This window comes from Trifolium pratense, linkage group LG2 (genome assembly GCF_020283565.1).
Source record: "Trifolium pratense cultivar HEN17-A07 linkage group LG2, ARS_RC_1.1, whole genome shotgun sequence".
In the NCBI taxonomy this organism is placed as follows: Eukaryota; Viridiplantae; Streptophyta; class Magnoliopsida; order Fabales; family Fabaceae; genus Trifolium; species Trifolium pratense.
The window spans coordinates 20,375,799-20,396,006 of NC_060060.1; the positions used below are offsets into that span (position 1 = coordinate 20,375,799).

At 36.9% G+C, this 20,208-nt stretch overlaps 1 protein-coding gene across 2 annotated transcripts; it reads left to right on the forward strand.

Annotated features, from left to right (window-relative positions):
* The first annotated feature begins 6,523 nt into the window (after nucleotides 1–6,523).
* On the forward strand, nucleotides 6,524–18,328 carry LOC123908625 (phosphatidylinositol 3-kinase, root isoform). Of its 2 annotated transcripts, XM_045959318.1 has the most exons (18): nucleotides 6,524–6,835; nucleotides 7,077–7,173; nucleotides 8,340–8,436; nucleotides 8,654–8,806; nucleotides 8,918–9,127; nucleotides 9,776–9,954; nucleotides 10,571–10,718; nucleotides 13,366–13,461; nucleotides 14,037–14,172; nucleotides 14,262–14,383; nucleotides 14,834–15,028; nucleotides 15,216–15,386; nucleotides 15,593–15,730; nucleotides 16,328–16,482; nucleotides 16,856–16,999; nucleotides 17,104–17,251; nucleotides 17,328–17,509; nucleotides 17,865–18,328. In XM_045959318.1, the coding sequence occupies exons 1-17, from the start codon at nucleotides 6,724–6,726 to the stop codon at nucleotides 17,463–17,465; spliced, it is 2,439 nt and encodes an 812-aa protein (XP_045815274.1). In that variant the 5' UTR covers nucleotides 6,524–6,723; the 3' UTR covers nucleotides 17,466–17,509; nucleotides 17,865–18,328. The 2 variants fall into 2 exon arrangements, with proteins under 2 accessions (XP_045815274.1, XP_045815275.1); XM_045959319.1 differs by lacking the exons at nucleotides 6,524–6,835; nucleotides 7,077–7,173 and having other exon boundaries at nucleotides 8,926–9,127.
* Nucleotides 18,329–20,208: the final 1,880 nt, after the last annotated feature.

The window sequence follows — 20,208 nt, forward strand, 5'->3', positions numbered from 1 at the left end:
TGTGGAGACCTTGAGTAGCTCGAATTACTCAGTTTATTCTTTCATCCATTGTTATTTCTTTTACTATTCCGTTGTACTTCACAATTAGATCCCATTTGAACTCTAATTGGATTTCCAGAAACAATATACAGTCGTTTTCCTTATTTTCTATTGTTTCCCTACTGATTTTTGTTAGATTACTAAATTGAATCCTATCAATTTGGTATCAGAGCCTTGGTTACGTTCAAACGGTGCATGGAAATTACGAGAAGGATTATGGAGAATCGCATTGACCAAGTAGAACAAAGAATGGGTAACATAGAGAATTCTGTCGATGAGATTCGTAAAATTGTTTTAGAACAACAGTCGCGACCTCAAATAACACTTGAACAGATCCGTCAGCTCATTCAGGAGCAACCGGTTCATCAGCACCGTCGTCAAGGACGACCGTTAGGAAGAAGTAACCATGACGACGAGGAGGAGGACTGGAGCGAAGAGAGTACGATGTCGTTGAGACCAAGACGACAACCAAGGAGACACGATGGTGGGAACCGATTGGGTTACGCCGGAGGTAGGAGGAGGTTGGAGATCCCGATCTTTAAGGGAGATGATGCGTATGGATGGTTAGTCCGTGTTGAACGCTACTTCCGTCTGAATGAAGTGCGTATGCAGGATAAGGTGGACACGGTGGTGCTAGCCATGGAAGAGAAGGCTTTGAACTGGTTTCAATGGTGGGAGGAACAAACACCGTTGAGAAATTGGGAGGAATTTAAGATGGCAGTACTAAGGAGGTTTCAGCCAGGATTGCTTCATAATCCATTGGGACCTCTGTTGAGCCTAAGACAGAAGAGTACAGTAATGGAGTATAGAGATAAATTTGAGCAGTTGGTGGCACCATTACGTAAAGAAGATAGAGTGATGTTAGACTCTATTTTTTTGAATGGATTGAAGGAGGAGATTCAGGCAGAGTTGAAAATGTATGAGAGCCAAGATCTATCTGACTTGATGGATCGTGCCTTGCTTATTGAAGAGAGGAATGATGTGATGAGGAGAGGGGTTAGCTGGAAGGACAGAGGCAGTACCCATAGATTCAAAGATCCAGGAGATGTTAGTGGAGGAAAGAGGGAAAGTGAGAAAGGAGGAGCAGGGACCAATGATAAGTATAGAGGGAAGAGATTGGAACCTGCAGAGCTAGAAGAAAGAAGCAAGAAGGGATTGTGCTTCAAATGTGGTGACAAGTGGAATAGGGAGCACATATGCAAGTTCAAACACATGAGCTTGAGATTGTGTGAAGGCAGTAGTGGTGAAGAGGAGGTAGATGAGGTAGTAGCCGAGGAAGGGAGTGAAGCAGTAACTGTTGTGGAGTTGAAAACATTGCAGCTGTCATTACAAAGCAGAGAAGGTTTTACTTCCAACAAATCTTTCAAAGTTTGGGTACAAATTGGTGACAGACAGGTGCTGACTTTGATAGATTCTGGAGCTACTAGCAATTTTATCTCACCCAGTTTGGTGGAGGAGTTGGATTTGACATTAGTGGATACAGCCACTTATGTTATTGAAGTAGGTAACGGGGAGAAGGTGAAGAATCAAGGAGTGTGTGAAAATTTGAACTTCCAGATACAAGGGGTTAATTTTCAACAACATTTTTTCATCATGAAGTTGGGAGGGACAGAGATGGTATTAGGGATGGACTGGCTTGCAAGCTTGGGTAATATAGAGGCTAATTTTGGTAACCTTTGTCTGAAGTGGGAGTTGGAAGGAACCAAATATATAGTTCAAGGTGACCCGGCTATGTGCAACAGTCAAGCAACTTGGAAAGCTATGATGAAGGCTATTGTTAATGAAGGAGTAGGGTTCTATATACAACCTATCACTGATGAAGAGAAAGTAGCACCAGAAGTTGTGGACTTAAATGAATGGAAGGGAGTTTTGGAAGAATTTGCTGAGGTCTTTAACATGCCATCTGGTTTACCACCCACCAGAGAGCATGACCACGCTATAGTGCTCAAACCAGATGCCAACATTCCCAACTTAAGGCCATATAGGTACCCTTACTACCAGAAGAATGAGATAGAGAAGATTGTGAAGGAAATGTTACAAGCTGGCATTATCAGACACAGTACAAGTCCATTTTCAAGTCCAGTTTTATTGGTGAAAAAGAAAGATGGAGGATGGAGATTCTGCACCGACTACAGGGCTTTGAACAAGGTAACTGTACCTAACAAATTCCCTATACCAGTCATTGATGAGTTATTAGACGAGTTGAGTGGTGCTGTAATATTTTCTAAGTTGGATCTTAAGTCAGGTTATCACCAAATTAGGATGAGGGAGGGTGATATAGATAAGACGGCTTTTAGAACCCATGAGGGGCACTATGAGTACTTGGTTATGCCTTTTGGCCTTACCAATGCTCCATCAACTTTTCAAGCATTGATGAATGAGGTTTTGAGGCCATACCTTAGAAAATTTGTTTTAGTTTTCTTTGATGATATTCTAATATATAGTGCTAATAAGAATGAGCATGTGAAGCACTTGAGAGAAATTTTACAAGTTTTGAAAAACCATCAGTTATTTGCTAACAAGAAAAAGTGTTCATTTGGCCAAGAGGAAATTGAATATCTAGGTCACTTGATATCTGGTAGAGGAGTATCAGCTGATCCTAAAAAGATTGAGGATATGTTGAAGTGGCCATACCCAAAAGAGATCAAAAGTCTAAGGGGATTTTTGGGTTTAACTGGATATTATAGGAAGTTTGTGAAGAACTATAGTAAGATTGCGTGGCCTCTGACTCAATTGCTCAAAAAAGACAGTTTCCAATGGAATGCAGAAGCTCAACAAGCATTTGAACTCCTTAAGCAAGCTATGACAACTCTCCCAGTTCTAATCATGCCTGACTTTAACAAGGACTTTGTGGTAGAAACTGATGCCTCTGGTAAGGGAATAGGTGCTGTTTTGATGCAGGAAGGAAGACCAGTAGCTTACATGAGCCAAACACTGTCAGAGAGAGCTCAAAATAAATCAGTTTATGAAAGGGAGTTGATGGCAATTGTTATTGCTGTACAAAAGTGGAGACCATACTTGCTGGGCAAGCATTTTCAAGTCCACACTGACCAAAAAAGCTTGAAATTCTTGACTGAGCAGAAGGTGTTGGGGGGAGATCAGCAGAAATGGTTAGCAAAACTGATGGGCTATGACTTTGAAGTGAAATATAAACCTGGGAAGGAGAATAGTGTTGCTGATGCACTATCAAGGCAGATGCAATATCAGGCTGTGACCATGATTCAATGTGAAGCATGGGAAGGGTTGGAGAGTGAAATTCAAGATGATGATAAGTTGAAGAAGGTGGTACAAGATTTGATAGGGGAACCTCTCAGTCATCAAGGGTACCAATTGAAAGGAGGAAGGTTATATCATGAAGGCAGAATAGTCATTCCTAAGAATTCACCTAGAATTGCTTGGCTCTTACATGAATTCCATGATACCTCAGCTGGAGGACACTCGGGGTATTTGAGAACATACAAGAAGATATCGGGGGTTGTGTATTGGGAGGGAATGAGGAAATGCATCAAGGAGTATGTTGAAGCGTGTGAAGTGTGTCAGAGAAATAAATATCAAACCCTCAGCCCTGGAGGATTATTACAGCCTTTACCAATTCCCACACAGGTATGGACTGACATCTCTATGGACTTCATAGGCGGGTTACCTAAAGCTCAAGGGGTGGATACTATAATGGTGGTTGTGGATAGGTTAACTAAGTATGCTCATTTTTTGCCTATTTGTCATCCATATACAGCTAAAGAAGTAGCCAATGTGTTCATTAAGGAAATAGTGAAGCTACATGGGTTTCCAAATTCCATAGTGTCCGATAGAGACAGGGTGTTTCTTAGCTCATTCTGGACTGAAGTTTTTAAACAAGCAGGTACCAAGTTGAAATTTAGCAGTGCATATCACCCTCAGTCGGATGGCCAAACTGAGGTAGTGAATCGATGTTTGGAAACCTATTTAAGATGTTTGACTGGTAGACAACCTAAACAGTGGCCTAGGTGGTTATCTTGGGCAGAGTATTGGTATAATACCAACTACCATGCTTCTTTAAAAACCACACCATTTGAGGCTCTTTATGGGAGAACACCTCCAGTGTTGGTTAAGGGGAATGAAAGTCTATCTGCCATAGAAGAGGTTAATAGACTTACTGCTGAGAGGAATGTGGTGTTAGAAGAACTGAAGGATCAATTACTAAAGGCTCAGGATAAGATGAGAACTCAAGCTAATAAGCACAGAAGAGAGGTAGCGTATGAAGTAGGAGATATGGTTTATTTGAAGATACAACCTTACAAATTGCAGAAGTTAGCTAAAAGGTTTAATCAAAAACTTAGTCCAAGATACTATGGGCCTTTCGAAATTTTGCAGAAGATAGGAGCTGTAGCTTATAAACTACAACTTCCTGATGACAGTAGGGTCCATCCAGTGTTTCATGTATCCCTTTTGAAGAAGGCATTAGCACCCAACATTGAACCACAACCTTTACCTAGCTGTATGAATGAATCCTGGCAGTTAGAACCCGAACCGGAGGAAACCTTAGACACCAGAAGGAATGACACAGGAGAGATGGAGGTATTAGTGAAGTGGAAAGGTCTCCCAGCTTTTGAAAATTCTTGGGAATTAGTTGATAAGCTCAGGAAAGAATATCCAAGATTTCTCCTTGAGGACAAGGAGAATTTTGAAGGGAGGGGAATTGATAGCTTTGGTAGGGTCTACAAAAGAAGAGGAAACAAAAGGGATGTAGGATAATATTCTGTTGCAGTGAGTCAGGGGTGTGATGGATAGATGACAGAGAGATAAATGACTTTTAAACACCATTAATGGCGCAGATGGCAGAGAGAGAAAAACAGATATGACAGATTTTGGCATTATTAATAATGGACTCATCATTGGAGTCAGTCATGCTTAAGTTTTAGATGCTTCTATGCATGTGGAGACCCTGAGTAGCTCGAGTTACTCAGTTTATTCTTTCATCCATTGTTATTTCTTTTACTATTCCGTTGTACTTCACAATTAGATCCCATTTGAACTCTAATTGGATTTCCAGAAACAATATACAGTCGTTTTCCTTATTTTCTATTGTTTCCCTACTGATTTTTGTTAGATTACTAAATTGAATCCTATCACAGTCTTTCTCTATCTTTCCTTGGGGGAATGCCGCAACAAAAGGGGCTATGGAACTCGAACCCAATTCTGCCAACACATCTTCACAAACCCATGTGCCCCACTGACTTATTCTCTAATCCACCTATGGATCATGGATGGGCATATTCATTTTGCAACTCAATTGATCTATGTATACTTTTGTTTTCTCACAACCTCATTCTTCATTACTTTTTTTTTTTTGAACTGCAAAAGTATATATTTATATATAGTGCTCAAAAGTGAGAACGAGTACAAGTTGTAGTCAATCCAAATGACACATAAGTCACCAAAAAAGGTCTTAGGCTCTAAAATACACCACATACACCACCAAAATAGATGAAAACTAATTATCCCATGTACACTAGTTTTCTCAGCATACACACAAAAACCAGTGGGGGACACTATCTAAGAAGGCAAACAAGAGGAATTTTTTCCCATTCGTAAAACAGACATACACCACCATGTCTTGTGGCTATAAACCATTGAAGGGACCTATGCTTGATTGCATCCACAATGTCACATTCCTTCAATTTTCTACCTTAAAAAATAAGAGAATTCCTAGCAAGCCACAAGCTCCACACTACCGTTTGCCAAATCAAATTCAATCCTTGAACTCTTTTTTTGCATTTAAACGGAACCGCCGTTATCAAACCGAGCCAAGAGTGGATTTCGAGCCACGCCTCCACGCCACAATACATTTGGTGAATAGATGATCCTCTGATTCATCCTCTTCCGATAAATAAGGTGTCGTCTGCATATTGTAAATGCGAGATCGAAACATTGGAATTCTTAATCATAAATGGTTTGAAAAAATCCAAGGAGACCTAGTCCCTCCGCCACCAAAAGAAATAAGAAATGCGCCAATGAATCTCCTTGTTTAAAACCTCTAGCAATATTCACTTCAAGGGTTGGACTCCCATTTACCAAGACAGAGAGGTTACTGGCACAAACACAAAGCTTTCATCTCACCAAACCTAATTCTAGTCAACACATAAACCAAGAAACTCCAATTTACCGAGTCACAAGCCTTCTGAAAATCAAACTTAAAAATCATACATTTCACCTTAGGCCTTAGCCCTCTTTGCTAAATCAACCACCTCGTTTACCGTTAAAACTCCATCAACAAGTAATTGACCTTTAATGAACACCGATTGATTTTTCTGGTGCCAATTTCAATTTCTTTGGTGGTTAGTTCATACGAGTTAAATAAACTCGGGCTTTTAAACGGGCTTCCTCAAGTGACGGTGGGATTTGATTCTCTCGAATTAGTCTATCTTTTGGGCGGATACCGAATTTTCAAAAGGAAAAAAATAAATTATATTAAGATAATATAGATGAGTTCCTTTTTTTAAAAAATAAAAATAAAAATTAAAAATATAAATAAGGAAAAAACAGATTATTGTTCAGTTGCGTCGTTGAAGAAAAGAGTGTGATTTTAGGAAATCACTTTGCTTCAGCTCAGTTTTGAACTCCAATTCGATTAGCAACAGTTTCCGTCACCACAAATTCTTCAACGATCACGAAGAACCCTAACAATTTCCAATCCAAAAATTTCACATGACCGGCAACGAGTTTCGCTTCTTCTTGTCATGCGATATCAATCTTCCCGTCACTTTCCGTATCGAACGCCTCGAAGGCAATTTGCCCTTTCCAAAATCCCCTAATTCAGGTTAATTTCTACTCCCGTTGATTAAATTCACATATATTTCTAATTTTAGGATTTAAATTGACTTAGTGTGTTATTTGATTACTTAATCAATTAAACTTGATTACCATGCACTTATAGTTTCTTTATTATGTGATCGTGTACAATATTGTTATGCCTTTGGTTCCAAATTCCAATATTTGCTTACTGAAGTGTTTATTTTGCTTAGACCTATGTTCATGTTTTTTGTCTTTCTTGGTTGTAGAAAGTAATGGTTCTGCTGAGGATGGAACTGCAGAGTTGTATGTAGAGTGTGCGTTGCATATTGATGGCGCGCCATTTGGACTTCCCACGAGAACGAGGTTATCATTTTGTTATTGTTGAAATATTGAGCTGTTTATATTTCATAGAACTTTAAAAATGTTGGACAGTTAATTTTTAGGGATGATTGGGGAATCGGTTTGATTAAGTGTATGAGAGTTTATGTTATCTGCGCTTAAATTTGGTAAGCTACTTGCGTTAGGATGTGTATATGTGAAAATAGAATTTGGCTGGATTGAAATCAAAGAGGGGAAGGGGTAAGCCTAAGGTAAAATGTTTCTATAAGCTATATTGAAGAGCTTTATAAATAAGCTGAAACAACTTATGGATATATGTGTATAATTATACCTTTTTTTAACACTCACACAAGTGCTTATATTGTGACATAAGTCTACTTAATCCTTGTTGCTAGTGGCAAAGCGATGTGTGTCAACGGTGTGTGTCAATGGGGTAGCTTTGGCCACCCGAAAAATTATTTTTTTATTTAAATGAATTAGTATGTTTTGTAATTAGCTACCCCAATATTTAGCTAGAAATAGGAAAGCCAAAAGATATTAACTTGTTTGATAGATGTATTTCGTCATATTTTAACACTTCTGATCTTTTAAGCTACTGCAAAGAGAGATTTCTTAACAATAAAAATTGTCAAAAACAACACTCAAAATATATTTTATTTCTCTAGATTTGCCAACCTCGTAAAAAAGTGTCTAACTCGCCACTGCTTATTGCTTAACCAATTTCAAGTAACATGTTGACAGAATAATTATTTTTTTGGAACGGGTTGACAGAATAATTATTACTGGATTGTATTTCATTTTTTTATTTATCGCTTTAAGTATCCAATCTTATAAAAAATTTCCTTTTAATTTCTATGTGTTGAAACCTTTGTAGGCTGTGTTAAAATTAAATATTTTAATACAGATCAGATTTGGTTTTCTTTCGTCAGTTGTTTTTTTACAAAAATAGTAGCTAGTTGTTAGGTAATGGTAGTGGGGGGGTTGAATCACATCGCCTTGTCTCTCCAACTCCTATGTCCCTCCCCCCAAATCATCAAAGCACGTTATCACTATTGCTTTTCTTTTGTGAGTGTCATAATGTTTGCTCTTTATAGATAGCTCAATTCATTAACCGCCCAGTAATGTAATAATTTTTTACTGACAATTTATTATACCTATGGATTTTAATATCTTGAAATCATCGGGTGAAGGTTGGAGTCCATGGGACCATCATATTGTTGGAATGAGCTCATTACGTTGACAGCTAAATATCGGGATTTGACTGCTCAGTCACAACTTACTTTCACTGTAAGTTACAGCTTACAAGCTTATTTGTCCATCCTTCAATATGCGATATATGTCTATCTTTAAGTTTCTACTGGACAGTTTTTTGTCCATCGTTGAATTAAAGCAAGAATATAATTCTTGTTTTTGCTTTAACTTCATAAATCATGTGTTAATTTAATTTTTAAAAATTTTGTGGTACAATTTTTCAAGTGTGGTTTTTATAATCTTGTATGAACAGGTTTGGGATCTTTCTCATGGTGAAGGATTGATTGGAGGAGCCACAATTATTCTATTTAACAACAAAAAACAGCTCAAAACAGGGAAGCAAAAGCTTAGGCTTTGGGCAGGAAAAGAGGCCGATGGAACATTCCCTACTTCTACACCTGGAAAGGTTAATTTGCATTTTAAGTGGTTGTATTCATAGTTGTAACCTTTTGTTTTATGTTTACTTTTATGAAACCTATTCAAATGAACATACAGTACTCTAATATGTCCTCATTAGGTCCCTAGGCATGAACGTGGAGAGTTGGAGCGATTGGAAAAGCTTGTGAATAAATATGAGCGAGGCCAAATTCAACGAGTGGACTGGCTAGATCGCCTCACATTCAAAACTATGGAGAAAATCAAGGAACGCGAAAGCTTGAAAAATGGAAGTTCTCATTTGTATTTGGTTGTGGACTTCTGTAGTTTTGAGCATCGAGTTGTTTTTCAGGTATTCTTACCTCCAAGTTGTGACACTTCCTAAAGGATTAATTTGATAGTAATGTCTGTGTTACCTCGGTCAAAGACCAAAAAATCATAATTTATGGATTCTGCCTTTCTGCAGTTTATCAAATAGTAGAGTATTTGGTTTTTCTAAATTTCTAATGAATTTTTTTTTTCTTTCAATTTTCTACTGTGCTTACAAAATACTATATCGCTTAGGTGCTTGACTAAATAAATTATGTGTGGTTTCTTTGTATAATGGAAAATATTATGTTGGACTGCATACCTTGAGGCTGTTTTCCTAGTGTCATTCTCACACCAGTTATATGATATAATCCTGCATCAAACTCATGTAGGATCTCCATATCTAGTTTAGCTATTCGAAATAAATTCAAATGTGTGTGGGGTTCCTAGAATCTGGCCTTGAATTTGCATGCATCCTACATTTCTAAGAATGTTAACATTCCATGCATAAACCATCATAGTTATTGAGGTATCATATCCTACTTAATCACTTCAAGATGCCCATTTAACAAACAACCCTTAAGTTATTGGTACAGATGTTTTTGTTTATTTGTTTTCCTTTTTCAATAGTATAATTAATGCTGATATTGATCTTACATATGCATTAACCCTTATATGTTAAAACATATAGGAATCTGGTGCAAATTTTGTGTTGCCATCCCCTATAGCTTCAACCAATGATATTGTTATTGTCTGGGACCCAGAAGTGGGAAAGATTAATCCCTCTGAGCACAAACAGTTAAAGCTGGCTAGGAGTTTGACCCGTGGTGTCATAGACAGAGATCTTAAGCCAAGCTCAAATGAGAGAAAGTAAGCTTATACTTGACATCCAAATATGATTTTGATTTCCCTATTATATCTACGATCAGAATAATATTATGAAGGATTTACCTGCAGTGCTTCAAATGGTTAAATTGTTAAGTGGCATATAATAAACCAAATTCTGGTTCCAGTTGGTTAAATTATCCAAACTAAATTTTAGATTTAACTAGTATTGATTTTTAAAGTTTTTAAATTGCATGTCTAACTTCAATAAAATGTGGTCAAGATCTATCTCTGGAGTTTTGCAGTGCAGATATAATCTATTAATGTGAAAGTATTTCCGTAATATACTTGCTTCTAGGACCGTGGTCAGTAATTTTTTGTGATTTACACCCTGTGAGATTAATGAAAATTTAGTAAACCATCAAAAACCAGAGAAAATATTGGCATTGTTTATTCATTTATCATAGTTGCAAAAACCAGAAAAGTTTCAAGTGTTGTTTCTCTTTCTAGCATACACCTCTTTCCCCTAATTGTTTTTTGCTTAGTTCTATTATCAAGCAACTTTTCCTACTTATTTTTGTATTTTAATATTGCACTGTTTTTAATCATGTTTAGCATATAGGTGATCATTTAACTGTTTTGTTTTCTCTTTTTTGTCAAGGTCCATTCAGAGAATTCTAAAGTATCCACCAACAAGGACATTGAGTGGAGATGATAGGCAGCTCTTGTGGAAATTCCGCTTTTCTTTGATGTCGGAGAAGAGGGCTCTAACAAAATTCCTTCGTTGTGTTGAATGGAGTGATGTACAGGTTAGCCTATTGTTATTTTGGAAATTAGTAATAGATATTAGGCTAAATTGCATTTTTGGCCCCCTAAATTTCAGAAACTTGCGATTTTGACCCCCTATGTTTCAAAATAGCACTTCTGGCCCCTTATGTTTACCCCCTTTTGCAAAATGTCAATTTTGACCAAGTCAATGCTGATGTGACAAGTCACTTAAGTGACTCAGCTGCCACGTCAGCTTTTTTCCATCTAATAATTAAAATAGAAAATAATAAAAATAAAAAAAGGAGAGGAAGAAGCCATGTGATTCCACTCATTCAACCTAATCAACTTCATCCTGATCAACCTCAACCTTCATCACCTCTCCCATTTTCATCTACATCTGCTCTAATTCCACTCATGTCCTGCTCTCCAATTTTTTCCTTCTCTTCCATTGCAGCCGTGTTTTCATTAGCTTGTTTTAGTGTTGGTTGTAGGCTTATGCCAAGTTTGTTTTGTTGCTAAAATTTTGGCAGCAATTGATTCAGGATATGGTTTGACTAGCATCAAAATTTGACAACTTATACTCTGTTTCATTTTTTTATTAACGAAATTTTTTGCCGTTAAAGAAAAAATGTAATTGTTTGTTAGCCACTACACTTTTGATCCCTCACCAAAGTTATTTGTCTCAGTCAGCTATACCTTTCATATTCCTCCTATAGTATAAACATATTTTTATGATTTTGTTTCCTATTCATTCACCTTTCACTTTCCATTCTTTATATCCTGCATTCATTCATAACATTTATTTATCCTCCTTTTGTTTTTTCTTCTCTTTTCCCCCACAAAATTGGAGAGAAGGAAATCAGACGAGATGAAATATCCTGCATTCATTCATTCCTATTGTTTTTTTCCTATTCCTTCCCCTTCCTCTCCTTTTTATTTTTTTTTATTTTAATTACTAGATAGAAAAAAAAAGCTGATGTGGCCGCCAAGTCACTTAAGTGATTTGCCACATCAGCATTGACTTAGTCAAAATTAACTTTTTGCAAAAGGGGGTAAACATAGGGGGCCAAAAGTGCTATTTTGAAACATAGGGGACCAAAATCGCAAGTTTCTGAAACTTAGGGGGCCAAAAGTGCAATTTAACCTAGATATTATGATGTATGGTTTTGTGTGTGTTATAAACATGGTAGTTTAATGAGGTATTCTCATGATAATTTACCAAAATCTGAAATATTGGTTCCTCCATCCTGCTTTTACTCATCAATGGAAAAGAAAAATAAAATAGAATTCTATAATTTAGTGAAATAGATTATGCATTGGCCAATGTTCTATAGATGAATTGGAAATCCTAGTGCATCAGACAGGTACACTACACATTAATCTGTGGGTGGGTTTGTTAGGGAGTCAGTTAGGAGAAATAAGACATGTTGCATATAAATAAGAAAGAGGATTGAGAATGAGGGCGTCTTATCAGTTGTCATAATCTTGGGTCCTTTTGGCATTAGGGGAGCAGACCTTCAAAGCTCTGCAACATTGTAAGTTGTAATCAGGGAAATTTCCTCTATTTTCATATAATAAGATATCAGTTCCTATCAGCATCCTTCATCTAGAGTCAATTTTATTTCCTACGAGGGCTTCTACTGATCTAGTGTTGGAGATTCTGTTCTTCAGGAGAACTTGAGGATATATAGGGATGAGCCATTCTAGCCATTTGCTTTTAAACAATCATTTAATTAGCGCATTGTCTGTATCTTTTATGGGGTTTCACATAATCACATGCTATCGTCTCCATTCAAATATGCAGCTGTTTTTCTCTTCGACTAGCTGAGCATGTAACTGAGTCCTGGTTATCATAAGTTGGGTATAAAATAATATAACAACATAAACTGATAGAACTCATAGACGTCCTATCAATCAAGTGTGTGTAAAAAGGAAGCCAATCTAGTACAGTGAATAAAGTAGAGAAGTTATGTAACTGTTAGTAGTGTAGCAGAAATTTGTTAATTAGTTAGGAGGGAGGTTAGTCAGAGACAGTAATCCTATAAATAGTAGAGTTATTGGTAGAATAATGACTTTTATCAATTAGAAGTGAATTGGGAGGTTTCTGATTCCTCGAATAATCTGTGAAGTTTTTCGTTGAAGTTCAATAAAGTTCTAAACTTGCACAGAGGGAAATTACCTAGTGAACTGGTATCAGAGTCTGGTTCTCAGTGGCTCTTAAAGGGCTACCTATGGAGGGGCTGACCAGAAAGGCCGTGTAAAGTATTGTAGAGTGCCAGACGCCAAGACGCAGACTCTCAAGGGCTTGAGTATTATGGGGTGTCCAAGTCCCACATCGAGCGCTATGGATGCTCGGTGGAGTATTTAAGTGGATTGGTTCTCCCCCTTGATTGCTAACTGTTAAGGGCGGGTTCCCCAAGTCTGTTATCATAAATTAAATAAGATTTAAAGTGAAACTATTGAAAAAGATTTAGGTTTAAATGGCCTGTCAGAATATTTTGCTTTTGACATCGCACTGTGTTTCATTTGATCCACTTTGGCTGAACCCCCGCAGTGGGATAAACTTATCATATTGTTTTTGTGGATTGAACTTTGTTTGTCTCTGTTTGGTTTTCCCCATATTCTTGAATTCTCTTTACTAAAAACAGCTGTAAAATTTCTGATTTTTTGCAATTTTGTTCATCACAGGAAGCAAAACAAGGACTAGAATTGATGGGCAAGTGGGAAACGATTGACGTTTGTGATGCGCTGGAACTTTTGTCTCCAGTTTTTGAAAGCGAAGAGGTAAGTACGCAGAGTAGAGAAATATTTTGGAAAACTGTACTGGTGGTCTTTTATTTAGATTCAGTAAATTAGGCTAGCAGTACAATATAGTCCAGAAGACGTAAATACCTTCCACACATTAATCATGATCATAATATTCGCTGCACATTAATGGCATGTGTAATACATTCAGCTCTCAACAGACATATAGGGGAAAATGTTTCTTTTCAATTTTCCTATGTATTGTTTAAAAAATAAATAATGAAAAAAATATCAGATAGAAGAGAGGAAAATTACGAGGGACTGGGGCGAGGATTGAATAAGATATTTCCATTTCAGATACAACTAGATTAATCAAGAAATGGAAAATCAAACCAATTTGTCTGTAAGTTGTAGCTCCCTTTGATAGTTGATATAGCTATGAGTTTAACACCATAAGGGGTGTCATAAATATAACATTATAGTATTTCATAGCAAATGTAGGGGCAAAGATGCCAAACTTCCCATGCACACCTAGGTCTCGGCCTTTACATTTGGTATAGATGTATCACTTGCAACTTTTTTTCACAAGGAGAAATTTGTACACCTCTTTTCAGGTCCGGGCTTATGCAGTGAGTGTTCTTGAAAGAGCTGATGATGAAGAGCTTCAATGTTACTTGCTTCAATTAGTTCAGGCTCTTCGGTTTGAGCGGTCGGACAAATCTCGCCTTTCTCAATTCCTTGTCCAGCGTGGTATGTGCATGAGGGATTAAGTACTAGTTCTGATGCTGATTCTGGTTATATTTGGCTCTTGTCTGAAAGAAACTTTTGAATTTTAACAGCATTAAGCAATATTGAGTTGGCAAGCTTTCTTCGCTGGTATGTGGCTGTTGAACTTTATGACCCTGCATATGCAAAACGATTTTACTGCACATATGAAATTCTGGAGGAGAATATGATGAAGGTATGAACTCATAAGTTTCTAAATACTTGAGTATTTGCTTTAGTAAGTTTTGCTTCTTGATGCTTATTATCATGATAACTAATTTTGCCTTTTACCTGTATTTGGAAAATGTGTTTGACGGGATATTGTGTTTTCCTTTAATGTTACAAGTCTGGCAATATAGCTAAACCATTTCTGCTTCATTTGTACTCTGACATTAGAAAATATTTTCATTTTTTAATGATTCGTTGTTGAACCAGAAAAGCTGCTTGTGTTAACTTATGTACTTGCACTTCTTAATTTCATTTGTGTAGCATAGAAAAGTCTTCAATTGTAAACATTTTTTTTATAAAGGAATTTAATTAACACTGGTCTTGTGATTTTAAAAATTAAAGGTAGTGAATGTGCTAGTTGGAATAGTTCATTAATTTTGGAATTTAACAACTATAACACCCCCTACCCCAATCTCAGATGGGAGCTGGTGCAAACGGAGAGGAAGATGGATTTAAGCGGTGGCAGAGCTTGGTACGACAGACAGAATTAACTGCTCAGTTGTGTTCTATCACTAGAGATGTAAGGAATGTCCGAGGTAATACACAGAAGAAAATTGAAAAGCTTAGACAGCTACTTTCTGGTCTTCTTAGTGAACTTACCTATTTTGATGAGGTATTAGTCTAACATTAAGCTATGTAGTCATTTATTGTTTTATCTTCTTTTCCTAGCTTTAATGAATGATACATCCGGAAAAAACTATTATATTTCCTCAATTTATTTAATTTCCAACATTTACATCTCGTGAATTTTTAGGAAGTTTCTTAGACGCATGTTTATTGATGCCGTGTTTCATCTGCAGCCAATACGGTCACCTCTGACACCAGGTGTGCTCATCACTGGGATTGTGCCCTCAGAGTCATCAATATTTAAAAGTGCACTGCATCCTCTGCGACTTACTTTTAAAACAGCAAATGGTGGAACCAGTAAAATAATATTTAAGAAAGGGGATGATATTCGCCAGGACCAGTTGGTATTCCTGCAAAACCTTCCTACATCCTCTGTGTGTGTGTGTGGAAATGGATATTATGCAATGTGCATGTGTGCATTGGCGCACAAAACACACACACACACACACACATGCATACACACACACACACACACACACTATCACATGCTTTTGGAGATAGATGTTCAGGAAACGTGAGTTCAATTACATAAATAACTGTCTTTTTGTAGGTTGTTCAAATGGTATCATTAATGGATCGATTGCTTAAGTTAGAAAATCTTGACCTGCATTTAACGCCATACAAGGTTCTAGCAACTGGGCAAGATGAAGGCATGTTGGAATTCATTCCATCTCATTCATTAGCGCAGGTAGGGTCATTTTTTTAGATGTTTTTTCTTGTAGTCACTGCTTCCTCTTTTTAATTTGGATTTTCTTCGGCATTGGTATTTAGCAACTTTCTACTTTATTTTAAATATATTCTCATTTTGAATCCCATCTAGCATGATATATTTGATAACTTACAATGGCTTCAAAGCTCATGTGATGTCTCTGTCTGAATGTTATGAATAATGAATCTTATTTTTACTTTTATTTTGTATCAGCTTGTATTTGTGAATAATTTGGAATTATCAGTAGATGGAATTGAAAGTTATTTATTATGCATTTAACTTATCACTTACAGAAAATGTTAAAAACCTCTGGAATTTTGTATACCATTGTTTTTCAAATGGACAGCTGATTGATGTATTGGCAGTTTGGCACGATTTCGTTACATGAATGTTTTAGTTGCTAGTAATTTTTTGAGAAAGATTTTATAGGTAGTTTCTTTTTGGGGTTCATTTGATAATATTGGGTGCTGAAGTTTTGTTAATTAGATATTTTAGTTGTGCTCCAAATGATCATGGTGATTGTAGGATATTCTATCTTCCAGTTGCTAGACTAATATGTAATCCTCTCATGTCCAGATTTTATCAGAGCATCGCAGCATCATAAGCTATTTGCAGAATTTTCATCCTGATGATAATGGACCTTTTGGAATTACAGCCACCTGTCTCGAAACATTTATAAAAAGTTGTGCTGGATACTCCGTTATCACATATATACTTGGTATTGGAGACAGGTGATTGTTGATTTTGGTACTTCTGCTTTTGTTTTGGTGATGTCATGCTGAGTCACTTACAACAATATCTCCCAAGACCCCCCCCCCCCCCCCCCCCCCCCCCCCCCACAATAAAATGGGGGAGGAGTTGGTCATTAGGATTGGATAGGTTTGGACTGGGGATATTAGTCAAACAGAAAATGGAGAAGTTCGTCTTTTTGGTATTGAAATTTAACATATCTCGTCAATAAAAAAAATTCTACAATCAGGATGTGAAAAGACAGTATATTTTCTGAATTCTATCATGTTATTCTGTATTTTATGAAATTGGCATGCTACTGTTCACCAAATTTATATTTTCTCTCAATTTGAAATGACAGTTTTCTTTTCTTAGGCACTTAGACAACCTCCTCCTCAGAAACGATGGAAGTCTTTTCCATGTTGATTTTGGTTTTATTCTTGGGCGAGATCCTAAGCCATTTCCACCACCAATGAAGCTTTGCAAGGAAATGGTTGAGGCTATGGGTGGAGCTGAAAGGTAAAGTTCCCATTGGATGATTCAATTCAGATTCACCACCTTGGTTGTGTGATTGGTAGCTTAAAAATTGTTTGAAGGTGATTGATTTATTTGTACCCGTGCAGCCAATACTATACAAGGTTCAAGTCCTATTGTTGTGAAGCATACAACATTCTTCGCAAATCCAGCAACCTAATTTTAAATCTATTTTACTTAATGGCCGGTTCCAATATTCCTGACATTGCTTCTGATCCTGAAAAAGGGATTCTTAAAGTAAGCTCCCTTCTGTTTCAATAAATAGGTTACAGCTGTTCTTTTGTTCTTACACCAACACTTTCTTGTTGTACAGCTTCAGGAAAAGTTCCGGTTGGACTTGGATGATGAAGCCTGTATACATTTCTTCCAGGATCTTATCAACGAGAGTGTGAGTGCATTGTTCCCTCAGATGGTTGAGACCATTCATCGCTGGGCTCAATATTGGAGATAACCCTAATACTTGTTGGGTTTCGTTGCACTATTGTAATTAATCAGGTGAGCTCTAGTTGTATTGAGTATACAACTATAATTTTTTTATAAATTTCATTGCTTTTTTAGCAACTGTGTAGCATGGTTTTGAGCTTTCAAATTAAAACATAATCATTTGTCTTTGATTTCTGAAAATGAGATCTGACATGATCATTGGCACTAAATTGGAACATGATGATGTGCATTTTTCATTCCTATTTGAGTGAATCTACAGCATTTTCTATTCTTTATAGTTGTTGTTAACTTAAAATAGAATGATATTATCTACTGAAGATCTCTGCATTCTTAATCTTGACAAATTGAAATGGATATTTTCCATGAGCATCTTTCTCATTTGTCTCTTGTCGTTTCCACTTTACAGCATCTGATGCTGTCTGGAGGCTTCTGAAGCAGTTGTATAATATGTGCAGCTTTATATTCTCTTGGAAGTTGGAACTCCATAAGCAGAGTAAGACATCAGACACGACTGCAGTTTTGCTGACAGCTCTTTGCTGCTCTAATTTCTGAACTACTTATCCTGGCGGCATTGAGGTTGTCTGCAAATGTGTAAATAAATTGTTGCTTTTCCATTCTTTTGAATATCGTATCAAGACGCAGTATTACTTGTAAAAACTTTGTCCTCTGCAAAATGGTTATATAGGGTAAACTAATCTTTTGCTATTTGTATAGAAGCTCACTTATCTAGTCACTAACCAACACATATTATGTAAAATCTTCAGCTATAATGCCATCTGTTTGCCCAATTGGCAAGATACAAATTGCCAAAAGTGCATCCTGCTTACATTTTGAATACTGAAGAGGGCAACTATATATTTTATTAGTGTACACTGTATGCTTTGATACTGAAGGCCGCAATTCTTATTTATTAACCTGGTTATTCTAAGTGCCTGCGAGGTGTATACCAGCAGCATCTTCATTGTAAGTTATGCATGATGTTAAAATGAGTGTTTAGTTACGTGTATTGGCATGTCCACACAACATGACGGGCCTTGGTTCTGTTGGCATGCCCATACTGCGATGCAGGGTTAAGTTCAAGTTTTGCACATGCTTGACTGTGCTTTACTCCGTCATTCAGTGGCTCCAATTATCCATGTTAGGGGTCTATTTTTCACTTGATTGTGCATTCTGTTTTTCAACATTTTTTATAAATTTAATATTAAAATGAAAATTTGAGTAAACAAGCAAAATGGAACTTTTTTTTCTCCCGTGAATTTTCTGTCCAGTCCAATGACACTCATCCATTTTCTTTGACATAGAAAATTTTAATTATTAAAAAAATAATCAAGGGCAGGGATTAAACTGGACTGTGTCCAGTACGGGAGAGGATCTGCTCTCGGCAAAATGATTATTAATCATGCCCAATTTTTTGCTATTCAAAGCCTTATTAAATTGGCGATTGATCAGGTATTATTGATAGCCTTAGTTGGGGTCTCTCTTCATATTGGAGCTTTACTCTGCCATCTATATATCATCTCTTGTTTGTGGACCAAGATCAGACTGTCATATGATATTGTTTCCCCTTTTTGCCAAATGTGGTGTTGGAAGGAAACCAACATTTAATTGGAAATTTGCATATTGACAACTCGTGACCACTCTAGAGCAGCGAAAGCGGGGAATGACAAGAAAATTGCTTTTTTCGCCCCCCATGTTCCTCTTAAACCCCCCCAAAAATCCCAAAATAACCTTGAATTTGGGGGGTTTAGGAAACTATGGATCTTAGGATCCGAAATATATTATGTTTGGTTTGTGGGATCCGAAACAAGCCAATTATAGATGGGAACACGTTGGGGGGGGGCGAAAATTGTGCTTATACGTTGGTTTGGAGTCTACAATCCAAAACCAATTATGTTTGAATTCTGCGAACCGAAATGGTCACAAAAATCACAGGTTTGGATCCTGCGAACCGAAATGGTCACGAAAATCACAGGTTTGGATCCTACGAACCGAAATGGTCACTAAAATTACAGCTTTGGAGTGTACAGTCCAAAATCAAGCTTTCTGCAGAAATTTTTTACAGTTTTACAGGCCAACATTATGCATGTTCGGAATTTGCACTTTTGCACTAAATTAAAAGTTAAAAATAACCATTGTCATTACATACGATAACTTCAAACATAATCAAATAAATCACAACTTCAAACTCTAAAACGTAAATTACAACTTCAAACTTAAAAACAATTCAAGCAAAATGAGTTCGTCTTCATTTGGCTTCATTATAGCCTCTTTTTTGCACCATTCGATCATCTCATCTCGGACCTTATACTTTTCACACTTAAAAAAAATAATAGGCAGTGTTAACCAAAATATTTGCGGGTTCAACTACATTAGGTTGTGCAATGTCGGGTTCATCGATGTTCGGTTTCATTTCAAACAGAGGTTCGGCCATCACAAACCCTACCTATCACAATAAATTTCAAAATTTTTAAAAGTTGTCCAGTTTGGCATGTGGGATCCGAAATGGGTTCGGATTGTATGAGCCAAACGCGACTGCGATCATAAAACCATGAAAATTGAAAAAATGAACGGTTTAAAGTGCTTATTACCTCTTGTATGACTCCGATTGAGTATTGCGCCCCTCTTTGAGTGAATAAACGTTGCTTTCAAGTTTCTGATACGCCAAAAAAATCGCCCTAGCTCCAAAGCTCCCAATTGAGTGTCCAAGTGGTTATGAAAGTGCAACTTCTGAAATATAGGCTATATAGACT